The sequence below is a fragment of the Colletotrichum acutatum genome (genome assembly GCF_030867785.1).
Source record: "Colletotrichum acutatum strain CBS 112980 chromosome Unknown BDZ83scaffold_118, whole genome shotgun sequence".
Taxonomy (NCBI): Eukaryota; Fungi; Ascomycota; class Sordariomycetes; order Glomerellales; family Glomerellaceae; genus Colletotrichum; species Colletotrichum acutatum.
Window position 1 is genome coordinate 76,838 of NW_026849112.1, and position 15,555 is coordinate 92,392.

At 55.3% G+C, this 15,555-nt stretch overlaps 5 protein-coding genes across 5 annotated transcripts; 2 read left to right on the forward strand and 3 right to left on the reverse strand.

The window, feature by feature from the left end:
- Window positions 1–33: 33 nt before the first annotated feature.
- On the forward strand, window positions 34–2,028 carry BDZ83DRAFT_722903 (glutamate decarboxylase; the record flags this gene model as incomplete). Its single annotated transcript, XM_060512518.1, has 6 exons — window positions 34–317; window positions 390–417; window positions 481–504; window positions 593–1,189; window positions 1,265–1,897; window positions 1,975–2,028. The coding sequence occupies 6 exons, from the start codon at window positions 34–36 to the stop codon at window positions 2,026–2,028; spliced, it is 1,620 nt and encodes a 539-aa protein (XP_060360453.1).
- A 314-nt stretch (window positions 2,029–2,342) lies between these two features.
- On the reverse strand, window positions 2,343–5,755 carry BDZ83DRAFT_756146 (meiosis protein SPO22/ZIP4 like-domain-containing protein; the record flags this gene model as incomplete). Its single annotated transcript, XM_060514705.1, has 10 exons — window positions 2,343–2,552; window positions 2,667–2,842; window positions 2,937–3,503; window positions 3,559–3,983; window positions 4,032–4,159; window positions 4,212–4,949; window positions 5,005–5,018; window positions 5,098–5,178; window positions 5,240–5,623; window positions 5,686–5,755. The coding sequence occupies 10 exons, from the start codon at window positions 5,753–5,755 to the stop codon at window positions 2,343–2,345; spliced, it is 2,793 nt and encodes a 930-aa protein (XP_060360454.1).
- A 403-nt stretch (window positions 5,756–6,158) lies between these two features.
- Window positions 6,159–8,840, reverse strand: BDZ83DRAFT_46205 (transcriptional regulator). The gene is made up of 6 exons (XM_060503242.1): window positions 8,506–8,840; window positions 8,350–8,372; window positions 7,597–7,909; window positions 6,632–7,416; window positions 6,377–6,573; window positions 6,159–6,321 (listed from the first exon to the last, which is right to left on the reverse strand). Exons 1-6 carry the CDS (start codon window positions 8,633–8,635, stop codon window positions 6,270–6,272), a joined length of 1,500 nt encoding a protein of 499 aa, XP_060360455.1. The 5' UTR covers window positions 8,636–8,840; the 3' UTR covers window positions 6,159–6,269.
- On the forward strand, window positions 8,396–9,552 carry BDZ83DRAFT_45908 (uncharacterized protein). The gene has a single exon (XM_060503221.1). It carries the CDS (start codon window positions 8,810–8,812, stop codon window positions 9,413–9,415), a length of 606 nt encoding a protein of 201 aa, XP_060360456.1. The 5' UTR covers window positions 8,396–8,809; the 3' UTR covers window positions 9,416–9,552.
- Window positions 9,553–10,576: 1,024 nt separating this feature from the next.
- Window positions 10,577–14,681, reverse strand: BDZ83DRAFT_46285 (xanthine dehydrogenase). The gene is made up of 2 exons (XM_060503246.1): window positions 12,584–14,681; window positions 10,577–12,532 (listed from the first exon to the last, which is right to left on the reverse strand). Exons 1-2 carry the CDS (start codon window positions 14,545–14,547, stop codon window positions 10,807–10,809), a joined length of 3,690 nt encoding a protein of 1,229 aa, XP_060360457.1. The 5' UTR covers window positions 14,548–14,681; the 3' UTR covers window positions 10,577–10,806.
- Between the last annotated feature and the right edge of the window lie 874 nt (window positions 14,682–15,555).

The window sequence follows — 15,555 nt, forward strand, 5'->3', positions numbered from 1 at the left end:
CCCTCCACCACCTCTTCTTCTCTTCACTCCAAAATGGTTCACCTTACAACCGTCAACACCCCCCCGGATTCTGGCTCTGCCTCCGGCGCCGAGGACTCGTCGTCCGCCGCCAACCTCCGCCAGGTCCAGCAGCAGCTCAAGAAGGTCCAGCTCCAGCTCGCCGACCACGATGACTGCTACACCACGAGCGTCTACGGCTCTCGCTTCGCCAATCAGGATCTCCCCAAGAGCGAGATGCCCGAGAGCGAGATGCCCAAGGAGGTCGCCTACCGCATGATCAAGGACGAGCTCAGTCTCGACGGTAACCCCATGCTCAAGTAGGCCTCCTTTTTCGTCATATGCCGAAATGTCTTGTCATTTCTGACCATCGTTAACCCCCATCTTTCTAGCCTGGCTTCCTTTGTGACGACTTACATGGTGAGTGCACACTTGACGAATCCAACACCCGCAGTGACATCCCGAGCTAACACCCCACCCCAGGAAGAAGAAGCCGAGAAGCTCATGGTAAATCCTCACCAACACCTTCCCCTCCCCAGGTACCGCATACACGAAACCATATTTCAAAATCTAACAATGATGTTCCCTTGGACAGGCCGAGAGCTTCAGCAAGAACTTCATTGACTACGAAGAATACCCCGCCTCAGCAGACATCCAGAACCGCTGCGTCTCCATGATTGGCAAGCTCTTCCACGCCGACGTGGGCGCGGGCGAGGGCGTCGGCGCCGTCGGCACATCGTGCGTCGGCTCCTCCGAGGCCATCATGCTCGCCGTCCTCGCCATGAAGAAGCGCTGGAAGAACAAGCGCCAGGCCGAGGGCAAGTCCACCGAGCACCCCAACATTGTCATGTCCTCCGCCGTCCAGGTCTGCTGGGAAAAGGCCGCCCGCTACTTCGAGGTCGAGGAGAAGCTCGTCTACTGCGCGCCCGATCGCTACGTCATTGATCCCAAGGAGACCGTCGACCTTATTGACGAGAACACTATTGGTATCTGCGCCATCCTGGGCACCACGTACACTGGCGAGTACGAGGACGTCAAGGCTGTCAATGACTTGCTGATTCAGAAGAACCTCGATGTGCCCATCCACGTTGATGCCGCCAGCGGAGGCTTCGTCGCCCCCTTTGTCGTGCCTGACCTCGAGTGGGATTTCCGCCTCAAGAATGTCGTCTCCATCAATGTCTCCGGTCACAAGGTAAATCCCCCTCTCCCGTGCTCCATTTACCGAGTACCAAACTTCTTGGTTCACTCACTTACACACGAACTACAGTACGGCCTCGTCTATCCCGGTGTCGGCTGGGTCGTCTGGCGCTCTGCCGAGTTCCTCCCCCAGGAACTCGTCTTCAACATCAACTATCTCGGCGCAGACCAAGCCTCCTTCACCCTCAACTTCTCAAAGGGCGCCTCACAGGTTATTGGTCAATACTACCAGCTCATTCGTCTCGGCAAGAAGGGCTACCGCGCCATCATGTCAAACCTCACCCGCACCGCAGATTACCTCTCCCAGTCCCTCGAGGTCCTCGGCTTCCGTATCATGTCCAAGCGCTCCGGCGAGGGTCTCCCCCTCGTCGCCTTCCGCCTTCCCGAAGTCCCCTCCGGCGCCGAGGGTGAGCCGGGCGTCCGCCACTACGACGAATTTGCGCTCGCCCACCAGCTCCGTGTCCGTGGCTGGGTCGTGCCCGCTTACACCATGGCGCCCAAGACCGACGACCTGAAGATGCTCCGCGTCGTCGTCCGTGAGGACTTTTCCAAATCGCGCTGTGACGCCCTCATCACCGATATTAAGCTCTGCATGGGCCTGCTCGAGCAGATGGACCAGGACGGTGTCAAGAGGCAGCAGGAGTACATCAACAAGCACCACCTCACCAGCTCGAAATCGACCCACAACCATCCAAAGTTCAGAGTTTGTCCCCAAACCCCCCGGGTCCCGCGCGAACCCACCCAGGATGAGATTTCACTAACCTTGCCGTGCCTAACCAGAAGGAAAAGCATTCCCTACAGGGTAAGACTGGCAAAACGCATGCCATCTGCTAAGCCCTTCCGCGGTTGTTGTCATAAAGACGCAAACTACTTACGGCACGAAATAAACGATTGACACGACGCATACGACGGCTTCACTGGTGCGGCGGCGGCAGGGGCAACTACGACGGCTTCAAGGCCGGGCAAGGTTTGGGTAACGTAGGCTGGCGGCGAGGGATATATACTATACGAGAGGATAGGAACGGTACTACTTTTTCTCGCACCTGTATTTTGCTCAAGAGGTTTGTAGAGGAGAAAAGAATACACCAGTCATGGGTCTACTTCGAATGGTCATCAACTGAGCCACATATCTCTGTGGCCAACTCATCTCAGGGCAAGTCAAACTTCAACTTCATCCGATTCTCCTGCACCCTCTTCTCCAAATCTCCACCATCATCACCATAATGCGCCAAATTCAGCGCCAAATCCGCCCACGTATTGCACTCGTCGTCCTGTCGGGCATTGTACGCGTCCACCGCCTGGTTAAAGCCCATAGTGACGAGCCACTCGAGCTCTTCGGCTGGAAACGGATGCTGGCTCTGTCAAGTAAGAAAGCGTTTAGTTTCTGCCTGAGCAAAAGCGCCGACCAACAGGGAAAGAGTCCGCGGGGGGCAGGGGGGTGAAGGGCTACAATTGCAGAAACACAAACGCACCTTGCGAGAATCCCTCGCCACGTCGACGGCCTGCTTCATCAGCCTCTGCCCCAGCGCCGCATCGAGCGGTAAGACGGCGTGGAACATGCACCGGATATACTTTGCCAGCCTGTCGCCTTTCATCTTCTCGAGCTCCCAGATCTCGTTGACGATGACGCCCAATGTAGAATAGAGGGCTGCAAGCAATCAGAAACACAGCACTTGGTAAGCAACAGTCTCATCATAGCCATCTATGATGTGAACCATGAAGTAGTAGGTTATACTACTTACCTTGTCCAGGCAATTTGCCTCGCAGCGCAATGTCCCCCATCGCCTTGAGCGTATTCACATCCCGACACGTCACGGCCGTGCGGATGATGAACCCTAGCTCGTCAGTCTTCTTCAATGCCATTGCAGCCTCAAAATCAAACACCATCAACGTCGCAAGCTTGGCCGTTAGATCGATCTTCAGCCTCGTATCCAAACAGTCGCTAATTTGCTTCTCCATTGCTGCATTGTACGCCATGACGTGCCTCCGCATGACGAGATAATGCTGTAGCTGCTCCTCGACGTTGTCTTCAGTACGGGCGAGCGATACGAGAGCAGCAGCGGCGATGAAGTCGCAAAACATTGTCCTGAACACGAGGTCACTCGCAGCTTCGGCAGGGAGGTCCTCTGGATAATGCTTCGCGATAGCGAGGCAGCTGTTGTAAAGCCGGATGAGATGCTTTACGTCCCAGCTCTCCGAGTGCTTGAGGCCAAGGTTATACGCATTTTGGCAGAACCAGTCGAGTTCCTTGACTGTGAACAGCCGGTTGCCGTCCTTGTTCCTGGGGTCTCGCTGGATTGCCTTGACGGCTATGGTGCGACATGATCAGCCTATGATGGAAAGCGATGGACGACGCTTTCTCACCTACTTCAAGGAGCACAATCACTTCTTCCACTGCACTATGCCGCTCCCTCGCACCTTTCTCGCTCTCAACAACCGACACAGCAAGGCGGATATTGCATCGCAACAGCGCTGGTAGATGAATTGGAGACGCTTCGCTGAAGTCGAACTTTTCCACTAGCTGCTTCATAGCCTGCATCGCGCAGACCTTATCTCCAGCCTGTTGCGCCTCGAGGACACAAGCATAAAGAAAGTTAGGGTCTCCTGGTGCCGAAAGAGCTACTCGTTCCAGACACTGAGCAGCCAACTCTTGGTCAGACAATCGGAGGGCAGCCTTGTACATCAAGTACCTCGTCATCGGTTCATTTTGCGCTGCCTCAGACATGCTATGAAAGACTTGCCGCGCCCTCTCGGTGTCGTTTCTCCCAAGTGCGCAGAGAATGAGCTTTCTACGATCATCAGTGCACATAGCTTGAGACTCCCGTGAAGATACGCACCTGCCGAGTCTCGACATATTCGCAGGTCCGCCATTTTGGAACAGAGGCTGCAGGGCTACCTGGCACCAGCCATCTGCGAAGTCGAAGTGCCCCTGATTGTAGTTGACCTCGATCTTTTTCCAAATGAGCTGCGCCAATATCAGCATTATTTGTTTTTCATCTTTCCCGGATCGAGCTCACAGTCAACGCCCCCACTGCCGTAGAAGCCCCAAAAGGCTTACTCAAGTTATCTTGGAGTCCAGCTAAGACCCCCATCAGCTCTTCTATGGCCCTCATACCATCCCTCTGTGTCGTCTCCATCCATATCCTCAACAGCACCAATCTCTCGACCCACTCTTCGCGTCCAGAAGAGACAATGGTGCCTCTGAGCATCCCATCCACGACGCTCGTCGCCAGCGTCGGGCTTTTGTCGTGCAACTTTCGTGCATGATGGACCAAGAGCTTAAAATGCGCTTCGGAGAAGTTGAATGTCCGGACCATGCGCCTCAGAATATCAGCATAGGCCTCGATATCAAACACTTCGGCCGGCGCCTTCTGCAAGAGCTCCAAGCGAAGAAGGAGGACAACGGGCTTCTCGCCAATCTCGGATTCGATATAGCTGATCAAGTCCAGCGCCTTTTGCGAGGACTCTGGCGTACCGAGACCCAGCAGCGCGTGAATCAGGGCTTGACAGACGGAGAGGCGCAGCTCGATGGCGTCGCGGGAGAGAATCGACAGGTCCTGGGCGTTGATGATGTCGTAACCCCGTTCGAGCCACCGCACCGCCATGCCGAAGTCTTCCTTCTTGGAGAGACCCTTGCCGATCTCGAACAACACTTCTGCCATCTTCTCGGCCGAACTAGGATCGAGCGCACTCGGCTGGAGGTGTCCTTTGCGATACATGAACTCCATGACGGGAAAGTTATCAGTTTTCCAGGCCTACTTTTCACAGTCAGCTGTAGGAACGGTCGTGTTATCAAAGCCAAGAGCGAACTTGCCAGTGCAGCTCTGAGGATAAAGTATTCAGCGTCCAGCTTTTTGCATTCTTGTAAATCATCAGGTCCCAACATTTTCGTCTGTAGCTGACCTAATGCCGCACTGTATTCCGCTCCCTTCTCAAAAACAGTTTCGGCGAGCTTCAAGGCACTCGAACTGGTACCGCCGTCATCTATACACGGTGTAAATAGCTTCTTCCTCGTCCCAAATGTCCCGCCAGACTCCCGACTTACCAAGACACGTCTTGCCCGCCTTGAGCGCCAACTTCATCACATGCGCCACATCCGCAAGCTGAGGCTCGGCACCGCCCGACACACCCCTCGCGATGCTAATCATGAAGAAAGCATACGTTCTGCTCCGCAATAGAAGCTTCTTCCTCGCAGTCGGTGCTGCTGCCGCCGTCGCTGTCCCGTCTGCATTATCACGACGTTGTCGGGTACACTGGTTCCAAAGTTCCGTCCCTCTCTTGTCAAGTTCCACCCTCTGGGATTTCGCTCTCGGGCTACCAGAGAAGCGAATAATCGTCTCGAGCTGGGGGTTGAGTTCCGCGAGCAGGGCGTCGATGGAAAGTGCGTCGTTTGCGGAGGGTAGACGTGTCGACAGGGTCTTGGAGAATGCTGTCAGACTACGGGTCAGCTTGTGTAGACCGCGGAAGCTTCATCGGTGGGATGCTACGGACTTGCGATGGAGTTGATCTTGTCAACGGTGTTGTTGCTCTTGGGCGACTTTGCGTGCCGTTTAGGGGGCATTGTGCTTGGCGAGGGCAAACGTGGGAGGCCGAGATTATAGGAACAGGATGTGCACTTCGTGGAGAGCAAGTTGAGGACGGCGCATGACAACGGGAAGACTTCCGCCAGGAAAGGCGAAGAGGTTGTGGAAGACCTAGAGGTGACACACTGCAAAAGTGGAAAGCACCGAATCGTTCGCGGCAGGCACACGTCTCTATGGTGCTTTCCTCGAAAGCACCTGTATCCGGACGCGGGGTTACTGCTCCCCGACAAGGCTCTGACCCGAACCGGAAAGAGCAGGACATGAAGGGCATTGTGAGAAGCAATGACTTGAGACTTGGATCAAGGATATACTAGATTTGCCTGTTATGTACTGGCGGTGACCTTTCCTCACGCCTACCTATGCAAAAGAACGTTTAAAAATGCACCCAAACCGGAAAATGCTCTGGTATCCAATGACGCCTGCCCCATTTGATTTTGTGTTTCCAAACCCCCAAACCTAGGTATTCCAAGAGGTCCCCTGCGATGCAAATGATTACGGCCGGGCTAGATCGTTGGGCAAAAAGTTACCTACGATGAGCGTAGGGCTATCAACTTGTCAGCTTCAGAAGGCCCGGGACCAGCGGGTGGGCAGATACCAACATTTTGTGATTATCTCGTTGAATCATGAATGAGAAGCAGCAATGAACCACTGGGTCTGTCGCCTTGTCGTCTGGGTTCTTTAGTGTGCAAGCTGTAAGTAGCGTATCGTGAGCGGGATCGAAGGCGATGGTTCCAAACTCTTCCCAGTATCGCACGAGAGACTCTTCGGTCAGAATCTCGTGCAGCGAGATCTTGCCCTATCATCTTGTTAGCTACGACAAAGCCTCAACTGCGTGAATTGACCAGAACACGTACGTCACGCAGGTTCTCGACAGGAACGTGGAGAAGTTCCGCCATCTCATTATTGCCTCTGAAGATTTCTCCAGTTCTCCGCCAGCAACACGCTGGCACCGCCATACTGGCAAACACACGGTCGTACTCCATGAGTTGTTTCTCGAACCACATTTCCACGTATAGCAATTCCATATCCGTCAAAGCTTGTGCCTTTTCGCGGAACTTGGGTCGGAATCGATCAATCGTTCGGAGAATCTTTTGCTTCGACGATGCAGCGATATGGCCATCCAGATACGTGCCCAGTCGCGCGTAGCCCTTGACGTAGTTGAAAGGCTTCAGCAGACCGGCCTCGTACTTGGCCTTCAATACACGATCCATGCGCTCCTCGGGCGTGTCGTTTCCTGACGGATCGGCCGCCTGGAGGTAGTATTCGCGCGCCTTGTCTTTGTCGCCCTGGACGATGCTGCCTGGCCGTGATATTGCCTTGCCCTGCTCCAGGTTCTGAGGAGGCAGCATCTGCGAAAGCGCATTGTTGCCATTGCCAGCACCGGCCCGGTTATTCCCATTATGGTTTCCAAACGTCGGCAGCATGTCGTTGGCGCCCGCGGTCCTGCTAAAGGCGGGGCTGTTTTGGGACTCGTCGGAGACGATGCCGCCGTCATCCAGTAAGCTCGTCTGCAGGAAGTCATTCAACAAGTTGAACTCGTGTGTCACTTCGGGGGCGATCAAGTAGTTGTTGGGGTGATAGCTTTGCATGTCGTGGTAGTGGTTTTGGGCCGTCAACCAGGCATCGGAGAATCCAGCGACTGTTAGGCCGGGGCGCATCATGTTAGCTTACGAGTCTCTCTCAAGTTGAGGCTGCTTGTTGTCGTTCTGTACTCCCTAGAAAGCGCAGACGCGTGCAAAAAAGAGCAAGGAGCCCTCAAGTACGAACGACACGGCACTGTGGAAAAGGGGGAGAAACAAGCCCGCGGGAGAGGACCTACATTGGTTCATATTGCTGCCGTTTCCCGCCATGCCGGTGCCTGCCCCCGGTGACACGAGGTGCAGCGGGTTCCCCTGGCTCAGTACGGCGGCGCCAAAAGCAGACGCTTTGCGGTCGAAAGGGGGCGGCGGACCCATGGACCCGGTCGCGGATTGGTCGATGGAGCTTCTCGTGAGCTCGGATTGCGTCGTCTCGGACTCATCGACAGCGGATGGCGCGTGGGAGCTCTTGGCCTTTTTGGAATCAGCGTCGCGGGGCTCATCGTGGCAAAGGTGACCAATATTGCGCTTGATGCATCTTGTACACGGTCGTTCCTAGGCACGACATGTCAGCGGATGTGGTACGAGCCAAAGAAAGGTATGCACGCGCTCGCGCCTGCGCAGAGCTCCAAGGAAGCCGAGTGGACGGCGCGGGGAGACAGAGACAAACGGACGCCGCAGCCAGGCTGCCCGTCATATGTCAAGGTTGTGTGAAGAAAGAGATCTTACATACGAGATCGCATGTCATATGCTATAGAGCAGGCAAGACACTATCCGTCAGCCATCTTTTCTCTTTCCCGCTAATTGTTTATTCAGGCCCTGCAGATTTCCGTCTGTAGGGAGACGAGGTTGCGCGTATATGCAGGCAGGGGTTTTGTTGGTTGGCAGAGTCATCGCACGGCAGCAATCGCAGAGACACGACAGTGTCGACGCCATGCGCGGAGCCGGGGGAGCAATGCCAGTTGTGCTGTCTGGATAAGGGCTATCTGACTTACAGATCGCCGGCAGTATACGCAAGCTGGGAGGGCACATGACGTTAGCTGGTGCTTCCGCACGACTTGCAGCACTGAGATAGCCGCTGCAGCAGACACAATCGCAGTCTCAAGGGAGCTCGCGGGCACAGTGCGCAGCTGGACGTAGGTTTAACATACCGTGGTTGACCTTGCGGCGTTTCTTGGGGCTCTTAGCCGAGTGAGCATGGCCGCCGTTGTTCTCGGTCTTGTCGCGCTTTTCCTTGTCGTCTTGCGCTTCAGACTTTACGTCTTTGCCGTTCTCTGGCATGGCGAGAGACCCGGGACGGGTGACGGCAGCAGTTATGGGTGGTGGCGGTAGTAATAGTGGTGATGGTGGAGGGCGGGTTCGGAATCAGTTCAATGGGGCAGCAGCTCCCATTGGACCTCAAAGGTTACGCAGGAGACGAGGGTTCGCAGATCATTTGACACCGGGGGTGAAAGGATGTTAATCGACCGCGGTGTGCTCTCGAGGGTTTGCGCAAAAGATTGGGCGTGGCGAGTTTCTGCAGACAGAGTGGGAGGGAAAACGAGGTTGTCGCGTGCGGGCAGCCGGCGGGCTGAGTTCGGCTATGGTTGCTTTACTTTGCTTGCGTTCGGATTTGTCCCGCCTCGCAGTTCTCGAGTTGGACACGAATTGCAGGGGATCCGTTGGAAAACTGCTGATCCCTCTTCCCAGTTCCTAGTCCTCGTCCTCCTCGTTTGTTCGTTCGCCTCGGGTCCGGGAGCCGTGGAATCGTGGGCGTTTTCGAGCGTGGTCGCAAGTTCTGGTGTTGGTGTTGGTGGTTGGTGTTGGTGTTTGGTGGTGGTGGCTTTGGACCGTCAGTCGCATGGAGAAGAAGAAAAAATGGGTGCGGGCTTTTGGCGCAATGAGCAAATGATGATCGGTCCCAAGGGAATGGGATGGGAGCTGAACCAGGCGAGCCAGGCGAGAGGGAACCAACCTGGTACCTTGGCTGAAAGCTTCGCAGAAAAGGAAAAGGAAAAGAGCGACAACGGGCAGGCGGCGTATCCGTACCCAATTGCCATGGGAAGTGGGTTGGCTAATTGAGCACCCGGCATTCCTTCCCACCCACCCCATTACATTAGCCTTTGGGACGAGTACAGGACAGGCAAGATCGATGTTGTTGTGTTCCTGGTAGTGGAAAGTACCTGACCCAGGCGGGGGATGCTGCTTCGTCATCTCACTCGACCTTCACTCACTCACTAACTCAATACTTATGTTTTCACTCATCAACCTCAATGAGAATCCACCTCAATTGACATTCTTCTCTTCCTACCTGGAGTCAGTCTTACCGCTTTAATCAAGTCAGTAAACCAGGACTCATGGTCCAATGTCCAAGCCTGGGCGCAGCTGGGCAGAAGTGGGTTACAACCAGTAATCGTCATGTAATGAGGTATCCCCCTCACCCAACCCGTCGGACGTCGCCCGATGAGACGAGCAAAATGAGAGCGCGAGAGTCACAGAGAGATGCCGGAGGGGAGAATGTGATTTGATTTCCCCGCCTTCTCCTTCATCCCGACTTGTCACCTTTTACCTCGGTGAAGGACTCATCACACACATTCAAAAGTTCGTTGACATTTCACAAGATGGTACCTCGGTCAATCATCTGCCAATTCAAAGCAATGATATCACACAAGCACGCATGGCACAGACATTACTAGAGGAACCCACCCGTCAATGCAGCTTCCCTTCTGCCCTACGAGCTATCTTTAGTCGTTGTTCCCGAAATCCCCTGGGCAGCTCCATCACCACCGTCGCATCAAACCAAACGGTAAATTCTTGGCTCTCGAAAATGTTAGGGACGAGCTGCAAACCAAGTGGTCCTTCGTCCCATCTTCCACTAACTCCAACGCTTCAGCCAGTATTACTAGTGTACCTAGTCAATCTGCGCTCCAACGGCAGCGGAGGAGAAATCAAGAAAGCCCAACGGCTGAGAGATGGTATTCTCCAGTCGCCTGCAGCATGCAATGTAATGTAAGCATGAAACCACAGCCCGCCATTCGGCCCAAGGTGGTCTTTTTACTCTCCCTCGCACTCTCTTGCTTCCCCTCGGCCGCCCTGGTCGAAGGCTTCCCAGCTGAAAAGAACATCACTACCGCTTCCAAGTTCATGCTGCTTCATCCATCGCCCCGGCCACCCCGGCCCCAGAGTCTTCCCCTATCATCATCCCATCTCTCTGTGCTCACGGGACTTGGCGATTTGGGGGCGCATTCGAGATCGTGTGACGCATTGCTCTCCTGGGTACTTCGCAGTAATAGTTGAACAATACTACAAGAGGAGAATTGAATGAAGTGACACAATGTGCCGTAGTATTTTCGTCAAGTTCGCCAGTCTCTCTACGGATTGAACACCAAATAATCGACATTTGAGCACCTAACCCCTCCGAGAAAACAAGAAAGAACCCCATGCAAACCGAGAAAATGTCTTGGCGCCCGTTGCTAAATGGCTACAAAAAAGCTCTTCTCCCCCTCCTTCGGCAGCACCCTGGCCCTCCTCATAATCGGATCCTCGCAGCTTAGCCGGATCCTCTCGGGTGTAGCCGGACTCTCCAACCTGAGCAGGCCATCCCCCTCCCGGTCCTCCCCGACCGTCGCCGCCACCCCGTACTGCGCCCTCGACGCCTTGAGCGCGTCGCGGATCGCAAAGAATACTGCGCTGCCCATGAACAGCGGCGGCTCACCCACGCCACGCGACCGCTGGATCGTCCGCAGGTCCTTCCACTCCACGTCCTTGAGCAGCGTCACGTTGAACTCCTGCGGAATGTCGCGGAACCCGGGGATCTTGTACGCCCCAGGACCTCGCGTGAAGAGGTTACCCGCCATCGGCCCGTTGCGGAGCCAGAGCGACTCCTCCATCGTGAAGAGGCCTAACCCTTGGACAAAGGCGCCCTGAATCTGGCCGTAGTCGAGCGCCGGGTTGATTGACTGCCCAACGTCCATCTTGATGTCGGCCCGGAGGCACGTCCAAGTGCCGGTGAGGGTATCAATCTCCACCTCGGCCGCCGTAACGCCCTGCGTGAAGTAGAAGAACATCTTGCCCCGGTTCTCGCCCCACGTGTACCCGATCTCAGGCGTCTTGTAGAATCCTTGCGCCGAGAGGTTCACACGATCAAAGTACGCAGCGTGCGCCAAGTCCTTCATTGTCGCGCCAGGTCCTAACTTCTCCCTGTATGGTGCCAGGCGCTCGTTGAGTTGCGCGCACGCGTTGTAAATGGCGTAGCCGTTGAGGTCTGACGAGGCCGACGCGGCCGTCGCCGAGGCGTTGGCTACCGTGTTGGTCGCCGTCTCGGAGATGAAGACGTTGTCCAACGGCACCTCGAGAGCTTGTGCGGCGATCTGCGTCATCTTGGTGTGCAGTCCCTGACCCATCTCCGTACCGCCGTGGGCCACCAGGACGGATCCGTCGTGGTAAATGTGTACGAGAGCGCCTGCCTGGTTCAGGAAGAGGGCAGTAAAGGAAATACCAAACTTCGTCGGTATGATGGCCAGGCCACGCTTGCGCCACTTGTTGCCGTCGTTGAAGCGCCTGATGAGCTCCCTCCGCAGCTCGTACTTTGCCTCGTCCTGAACTTGCTTGTACATCAATGGTACGTGCCAGTCAGTCAGGGGCTGGTTGAAATGCGTCGGCTCCAAAGGCTTGTAGAAGTTGATCTCACGGAACTTCTCGACCGGCATGCCCAATCGATCCGCAACCTCCTCCATGTAAGTTTCGGCAATGAACATGCCCTGAGGTCCGCCAAATCCTCTAAAGGCCGTGTTCGACATGGTGTTGGTCTTGCACAGCCGGCCGCGGATGAAGACGTTTGGAATCTTGTAGCAGCCGTCCGAGTGGGACATTGCTCGCTCGCAGACAGCCGCGCTCAAATCGAACGTCCAGCCGGCGTTGTTGAAGACGTCGAGATCCAGCGCTTGGATCTTGCCGTCCTTGTTCACGCCGACCTTCCATCTGCCCAAGAACGGATGGCGCTGTCCTGAAGTGACCATATCCTCCTCTCTCGTCAGCATGTAGCGACACGGCCGCCTGGTTTTCCTTGCTGCGAGCGCGAGCGGTGCGCTGAGTTGGATTGATCTCGTCTCCTTGCCTCCGAAGCCACCGCCAAGTCGCTTGACGCGAACGACGATTTTGTTTGCTGCTACGCCCGTCATCCGAGCAACAAAGACCTGTCTGCAAGCTGTTAGTACAAAAAGCACCAATATTGATGAAGAGTGAACTTACGTCTCGTTGGCGTTTTGGGTGCTGGAAAACACCTCCATCTCGCCATCCTCGAGCTTGGGGACTACCAATGAGGCTTGCGTCTCGAGGTAGAAGTGCTCCTGGCCACCCATTCGCGCCGTGCCGGTGAAGATGTGATCGCAGTTCTTGAATGCCTCTTCAGTGTCGCCGTTCTTGATCTCTCGGTAGTAGTTATGGAAGCTGTCCTTCTCGATCGCTTCTTCGATCGTCAGGATTGACGGGAGGTCCTCATACTCGATCTTGACCGCACGCGCGGCCTCAGCGGCCCTCGATGCCGAAGTAGCCAAAATCATGGCGATGGGTTGACCGGCGGTATGGACCTCACCCTCGGCAAAGAAGAGCTCGTCGAAGTGGGGAGCACCCCAGCGGTTCTGCTCAGGTGAATCAACGTCGTCCTTATCAATGTAGTCGATGACACCAGCCATGTCCAGTGCGGGTGAGTAGTCGATGGACTTGATCTTTGCGTGAGCTTTTGTTGACAACACGAAGCAGCCGTGTAGCTCGTTCTTCGCTACCGGTATGTCGTCGATGTATTGTGCTTCGCCGGTGACCTGCTTCAAGGCGGCAACGTGGCTCTTGGACTTGCCCACGGTCTCCTGCTCGTACGCAGCAGCCGCGCCGTGGTCTTCGGTTCCGCCAGAGATGCCGCGCTCGAGTTCGTCGACCGCCTCGATATCCATATGCTCGCTCTGTCCACCGAGATTGGCGATGACATCGTGGTAGAAACGGTAGAAGAAGCTGAAGGCAAGCGCCTTGCGGTACGAAGCCATGCCTCCAGGAACGCTAAATTGCAGGTCAAAGTCGGTTCCCAAGGCATTCATTGCTCCTTCGAGAGTCTCGAGCTCGGCAATGCGCTTGCCCACCAAGTATTCCATGGTGTTCTTGGCAGCTACTGTCATGGCGGCCATTCCACCGTAGATGAGGTTGCACTCGGTGACTACGCCATCGTCGTCCGTCTTGATCCGTAGAGCGCCGGTCACGATGGCAATGTCGTCGTCTTTCCTCTTGGCCTGCTTGTATGCTCTGAAGAACTCGTTCTTGGCAGCTGTCACGGGTATCCTGATGGAAGCGATGATAGCGTCTTGAGGAAGTGCCGTCCTTCGGTATCCTGTGAAGAACTGTGACATGGGGATCTCGGTCTCTTCGCTCTGGGACTTGGCCACCAAGACGGCATTGGCTGCCCAGAGCACCGGGTTCAAGTCTGAAATGGGCGATGCAGTAACCAAATTACCGGCAGGTGTACCGACGTTGCGAATCTGTCTGCCAGCAAAGTATTTTAGTTGTTTGTAAATGCCCTCAAAGACCTGGCCACGAGCGTCGCCATAGTGGCGCGTTGCCACTTTGCTGATGTGCTCCAGATCTGTCAGGACGACGTTTCCTCCAATCTCTAGGTGGTCATCCTTGAATTCGTACTGTCGCAATTCGGCAATGTCTCCGACGAAAACGGAGACGGGGTATTGTGCCGCCTTAAACTTGACTTCAATCTGTGTTTCGGTGCTGCCACCAATAATCTTGGCCGCGGGGTGTACGCTCTTGATATCGAGCAGCTGCTGAAGGGTGACAGGCCTGTACCACTTCTTCCTCTTGTTGCCGAATGAAAGTGGCCTCATCTCGTGCTTCTTGAGAGCGGGCGGGAAGATGAGTTCGGTATCGGGGTTGTACTCGATGAAGCCGGGGGGCGTGAATCTCTTGATAGGTTGGTCGTCGAGCTTTGCCTTGTCCATGCAGCATCCGCCCTCCTTCTTCTCGCCGTTGCCATTCTCCATGCAGCAGCCCGAACCACCGTTCGTCCTCGCCTTTCCACATCCCCTCTCGACGCTAAATGTCTGCGCGGCCTCGAGAATAGGCTTGTAGCCTGTACACCTGCACAAGTTGCCGTCAAAGGCTTCCTCGATATCTTCTTCCGAAGGCGAGTCGTTGTTGCGTAGCAGAGCGTACAAGCTCATGACAATGCCGGGGGTGCAGAAACCACACTGACTGCCATTGCTCTTCGCTACGCGCTCCTGGGTGGGATGTGGCCTCTTCGTGTTTCCGATACCCTCGATGGTGATTACGTGCTTGCCGTCGACACTGGCCAGGGGTGCCAAACAAGCGTTTACGCTCGCATGGTAGATCTGCTTCGTCGTCGGATTGAACTGGGAAATGACGACGGTGCAGGCACCGCAACCGCCTTCGCCACATCCACTGGTGGGTGTTAGTGTGTGTCATGATTGCTTCAATCTCCTGCGCGCCAGAAAGTCAAGGCCTGGACATACAGCTTAGTTCCCGTCAAACCGATACCTCGCAGGTACTCCAAAAGAGTTACCTCGGGATCGATCTCGTCTAGCACCACCCGGGTGCCATTGAGGTAGAAGCGGATGGTATCGTCAAAGTTGGTTGTGAGCGAGTTCAAAGGCCCGACATCCCGCTCGGGGGAGATGGCGATAGGCGCCATGTTGCCAGGAAGCTGTCGAGCGCCGGTTCACAGTGAGATATGATACAGGTAAGGCTTTAGCACGCTTCGAAGGTCTTTTGGTAGGAGGAAGAGAGGGGAGTGCAAGGAGAGGAAGAGGAGAGGAAAGGATAGGGGTGTAGATGCGCTTAGGATGGTGGAAGAGAGACAACCCCGCAGCTTTATTGTAGAAGGAGAGGAGGCGAAGACGATGCTAATTCAGGTTGAGCCAAGCCTCTGCAGGTACCTAGTAGTCGTGTTTGCTTGCAGAAGGGACCATTAATCAGCGTGTCGTACTTGAGGATTTGTGTCCAAGCTACCTATTTACTGCATTCCCCTCGTCTTCATCCAAAATGTTTGCACATATTAACGTGCGTCTTTCCCCTCTGGTTTCTGTTTCCATGTGCTCAGTGATTGCTGTGGCAAGACAAAACAAAAGCTGTCGGCTGTCGCTGACATGTTGGCTGCGGTTTGCGACGGGCGTCTGGCGAATCAGAAGGCCCAAGTTTGAGCTTATCAGCGG